This window comes from Penaeus chinensis, chromosome 2 (genome assembly GCF_019202785.1).
Source record: "Penaeus chinensis breed Huanghai No. 1 chromosome 2, ASM1920278v2, whole genome shotgun sequence".
In the NCBI taxonomy this organism is placed as follows: Eukaryota; Metazoa; Arthropoda; class Malacostraca; order Decapoda; family Penaeidae; genus Penaeus; species Penaeus chinensis.
The window spans coordinates 40,445,725-40,450,724 of record NC_061820.1 but is presented as its reverse complement, the minus strand read 5'-3'; the positions used below and the strand labels follow the sequence as shown (position 1 = coordinate 40,450,724).

Here is a 5,000-nt window from a genome sequence, read left to right as displayed (position 1 = left end):
CTACCCCTTACGCCATTCCTCTTGCTTCACCCCCCCCCCCCTTTTTCAGGTCCAAACGTTGCGCTCTGCTATTGGTTGATAGTATCCAAGTCAACTGTCCAGGTGTACACGCGTGAGCAGGTGTACACGCGAGGGTGATAGCGTGTAACATCTGTGTCTTGTAAAAGTAATGGCCTTATCTTTTCTATTTTATTTATTTCGTATACAGCTGGGAGATGCTCGGTGTTCACGGATATTCACAGGTGTTTTTGGGTAATGTTTTGTTGCATCAGCGAGGGGGCGTTTCGCTTGTGTTTTGAGTTTTGTGAGTGGTAGTTAAAGTTATGAGTCTTTGGTTGTTTGTTTTAGGATCATGGGCTTATCCCCTTTCAAGTTGTGGAGTCGTGAATGTGTGTGTGTGTGTGCGCATATATGAATTTGTAAATGACCAGCCTCTCACTTGGTACTTTTTTTTAAGATATATAAATAAAACTATTTTTTGAGAAGTTTCGTTTGTTGTAACATTGAATTATTGATTAGGTTCTAGGTTTTTAATTAATTTACATTTGTGTAAAATCACTTTTTAGTATTATTGTTGCATATTAATTAGATTGTAGGTTTTAGTAAACAGTTGCATGAATACATTTTCCTTTTGATTCTCGCACTAATGATTATTTCGTACATTTTTATAGACAGTTATATGGATACATTTTCATTTTGATTCTCGCATTAATGATTATTTCGTATTTTTTTATATACAGTTATATGAATACATTTTCATTATGATTCTTGGATGACCGACCCAGCCGTTGCATGTTGATGGCGTGCATCCTCCTCATGGTGACCTTGCACGCTTTCTCTCGCTGCAATGCTGATGGGGTTCTTCCTGCATCCCCTCCCACGTCGGGCTGTGCTTGTAGGCTTTTTCGGGCTCGTTGGTCCGGGCTGAGAGAGGGAGGAGGGGTGTAGGGAAGTTTTACCCTGGTTTTGATTGATTTTTTTTTTTTTTATTACTGTTTTATTCTTTTCTTTGTTAGTAAGGTCGTCTCTTTTGCTTCTTTGTCTCTCTGTCGGTTTCTCTTCGTTCTTTGTGTCGGTTATTTTGGCGGTCTTTATCTCTGCAATTATGTGATATATATGAGCGTAAATGTGTCCTGTCACACTTGTGCCTGTATGATATATTTCAAAGATACATTTAAATTTGAGTGTGTCTGTTTTTTCTCGTACACGTGGGCGTTTGAGTGCAAGTTAAGTAGGTTTTGGTAAAGGTTCTTTCAATAACCAGTGCAAATGGAGTGCATGAGAACGAGTGCCCATTGAGCTGTCAAGAGAAAGCACCTCCGTAGACAGATCTGCCTATCTCATCAGCTCAAACCTTATCGATATAGTTACGTAACGAGTTAATTATTTTGCAAAATTTATGTTTTTGATGTTTGTTTACATTGCTCTATTGTATATTATGCAAATGTATAATTGTACATTGTATATTATGCAAATGTATAATCGTACATCGTATATTATGCAAATGTATAATTGGGCCTATGCATACAACTTTATTCTGGTTATAACTTACCATGCATATACTGCTCCATAACTATTGAAAGCAATCACAGGTTGAATTTGACGTATAAGCGATTTTTTTTTTTTTTTTATGAGACCGAAAGAAATAATTTACGTGCAGTTTTAGAGTAATGAACGTAAATTACTCTTTGGCCGAACAGTTTATTTACCTAATAACTTGGACGCCGGTTATGCTGAAGCCTCGTGTATCGACTCTCTATCCTACATGCAGAGACAACGTTCAAGTTTATCCTGTGTCACGTTCTTTGTTTTTTGTTTGTTGTGTGTGGCAAATAAGGATGTTGACTGAATGTGATAGCTTTATGATGCGGGGAAATCGTCAGGTTGAGTTTATAAGATCCTGTTTCACATGCATAATGCTTTGATTTTTTTGGCTGGTGAAATATATGAAATTGATAGATATCATGCATGCGATACAGGCATACATGCACACATATATACTTAGATACAGGCATAATAATCACATTTCCAGATATGATCATATAGATTATTGGATATAGGTATTAAGGTTATACTTATAGACATAATGCTGACCTACTGATGACATACACATTTTAGTTACATGCATTGTATTTCTTTTCAGAGCTGCAGTGGATGACGTCTGAATAGCCTCCCACAGGTGAAGAAATTCATCATGGAGGATATGCCACTCTTGTATCCTTTTATATAAGGCCTTTGCAGTGAAGTTTTAACATGAGCATTGATTTGCTTTTGTGTATTGTATCGTTTGGAGTCGTTATGGTCGTTCCCTTTGTAAGATAAAAATGGTAATTGAAGTATTTAGCGGGTGGGTCGTTTTACACTCGTATAGCATTAGCATTGAGTATTATGTTCTCTGTATGGTATAGTATTGCACAATCCAGAGCTGTGGTTCCTAACTTTATTTTACACAATAGCCCCTTTTATTTGGATAAATGTCTTTGAAGGTTTATACACTCAACAATTTTTCCCTCTCGTTTCATTTTTTCTGAAAGACATATGTAATGGGTTATGCAAACGAGAGAATGACAGGTAAAAAAAACATTTAATGAGCTAATTGATGTTACTCCGTTGACACTTGAGAATTAGTTTAAATTGGCAGTGCGAAACGTAGATGAGGGTCGTCCTTGCTAATCTTCCTGTATTTTTGTCCTAATTTGAAAGGCTGGGGAAAAGGCTTCAGAGCTTGTAACAACCATATTACAGCCATTGTTCAATATAAAGAGCAAATGTTAGTCAACAGCTCGAATTTTGATTTTTGCAGCCTTATCGTCAGTAATTCTACACTATACGCTGGGGCTTCTTGTTTCTTTTATCTATAGTTCAGACTCTCTAGTATTATATTTGCACACCTACAGGCAACCGGGGGATTTTTGATTGGGAACCCTTGGTCGAAAGCAGAATTATTGCCTTTTCCTTAACTGCTTAACAGCCACAACGCCGAAGTGAAGTTCATCGGTGGTGCCCCTCCTGAGCTGGTGCTGCTCAATGCTTCAAATGAGGTTAGTCATTTGTATACTACATGGACACTTTGTTTTATATACTTGTTTGTGTGAATATTGAATTTGGAATGTTTTTTTATTGTAGTTTTTTTTTTTTTAATCATACGGAAGGGTGAAATTCGTGATAACAGAAGTTTATATGCAACAACTAATATATTCTATAGTTGACCTCCTTTTAATGACTTGTTCCCACACTTCCCCCACCAAACAGGAAGTGGAGCGTCTGCCTCTGTCCGAGTTAAACCGCGAAGAGTGCAACATGCTCATGCTGAAGAAGGGCTTTTACAAGAAGACCAAGAAGGACGAGGAGGTCCCCGACCAGTACCGGGAAGGGCCTTACAAGGAGAGGGTGGAACTCTAGGATGTGATTTTTTTAACCGAATGAAATGTAGTTCAACAGCACACGCCAGGCACTTCCATTGGTGGCGGGCCACGTGTTCTATTTTATCCCTCCTTCCCATTTGATTTGTAGCGTGTGTAATTAAACCATGTTAGATGCACATGAAAAAAAAAAAAACGATCCATGGTGTGTAAATTAAGATGTTGAAGATGTATCAGTTCATGAACTGCGTTTCCTCCTTTGTACTTTTTCACCACCCGTTGTATTGTGATGGGGAGTGAATGTGGCGGGGCAGAGGGTCGTCGGCGGTCGGGCGACACCATGAAGAGGACGGTGGAAAGGGTTTAATACTCACGTCGTCCTCGGAAGTCTAAAGTCGGCCTGGCTGCTGACGGCCGTGTGCCCTGCCCGTTTACAGACTCATGACAAATCATAATAAGATGTGTGATTTAAACAGATGCCTGTTATGTTTTAATAACCTTTCTTCGTATGGAGATGGACTAATTTGGCCATGCTAAAAGAATAAGAAAGAAAAATATGTAATCAGCGGGTAGCCTTTTTTATTTCTTTGGAAGTTCATTATGCACTGCCAGTCAAGTGAATTATCATGTCTGGAGGCTTGCGTGAAACCCGTCATATTCTGATGAAGCTGGTATCGTCTAAATGTAAAGGTAGATAAACATAATCATTGTTTTTTATCATGCGGCATTGATAGACTGCATGAAGGTTTTGCAGAGTTTTCGTCTACTTCATGGAAATCCCATCTTTTGAGCAAGATTTATCAATATACTCGATACTAAATCGTTATGAAAATGTGCTCGTAGTCTTGTAAATCAAGCCTCTTTGTCCTGACGTATTGATTTTCACGTACACTACGTTTTTCTTGCCATTAAAAAGAAACCTTTCTTAATGATTCTTCTTAAATCATAAAGGGAGAAGAAATGGGAAAATAAACATAAGCAGCAAATTAAACGACTCGCAACAAATGCGCATCGTCCAACATGTTTGTTTTTTTAGTCAAATGAGTTATAACGACACTTTCCAATGATTAATATGAACTGGAGTGTGAAGCGTAGCAAATTAAAGATGTATCGGAGGAAAATCGTAGTGTTTACTTTCTCTTTATATTCGAGAGTTTTAACAGATATTAGAAAAAATAAAAACCTATTTTTTTTATTCCGTTCTGTCTTCATCGGTTGTATTTGGACCGACAAAATCACCCCTTATATACAGAGGCATTCATACATATTAATATATATATATATTTAAATCTAGAACTGAATCATAGGTTAATTTCCCATAAGTCATCTTCAGTTGACGTCCTCCCACCGCCAAAGCATTTCCCTCAGTTCGGGCCTAGCAACCATGGCGAAAGGGAGTCTCAAGCTCCTCCTCCTGCTGGGGGCCGTGTTCTCTTACACACTCGCTGAAGAATTACGTGAGACTGACATTGCCAAGGCTCGCGTTGAGGTAAGCGGAATGATCGTTTCTTCGGTGAAATCAGGAATGCATTCGTAGAGAGAGAGAAGCCTGCCATGGACAAGGAGTATGGAGGTTACGGGTTGTCACGGATACCAAGTGTTGTATTTTGACGTTTGGCGTTTTCCTAGTTTAAACCT

General features: G+C 38.5%; 1 protein-coding gene and 1 pseudogene across 1 annotated transcript in view; both read left to right on the top strand.

Annotated features, from left to right (window-relative positions):
• LOC125032091 overlaps positions 1 to 3,839 on the top strand; it is a 9,035-nt pseudogene extending 5,196 nt beyond the window's left edge.
• Positions 3,840 to 4,710: 871 nt separating this feature from the next.
• The window catches only part of LOC125036462 (selenoprotein M-like), a 5,095-nt gene continuing 4,805 nt past the window's right edge, over positions 4,711 to 5,000 (top strand). Inside the window, exon 1 of the mRNA XM_047629059.1 lies at positions 4,711 to 4,851. Within this exon, the coding sequence (XP_047485015.1) occupies positions 4,747 to 4,851 (105 nt within the window). The 5' untranslated portion in view covers positions 4,711 to 4,746. The remainder of the gene's footprint in view (positions 4,852 to 5,000) is intronic.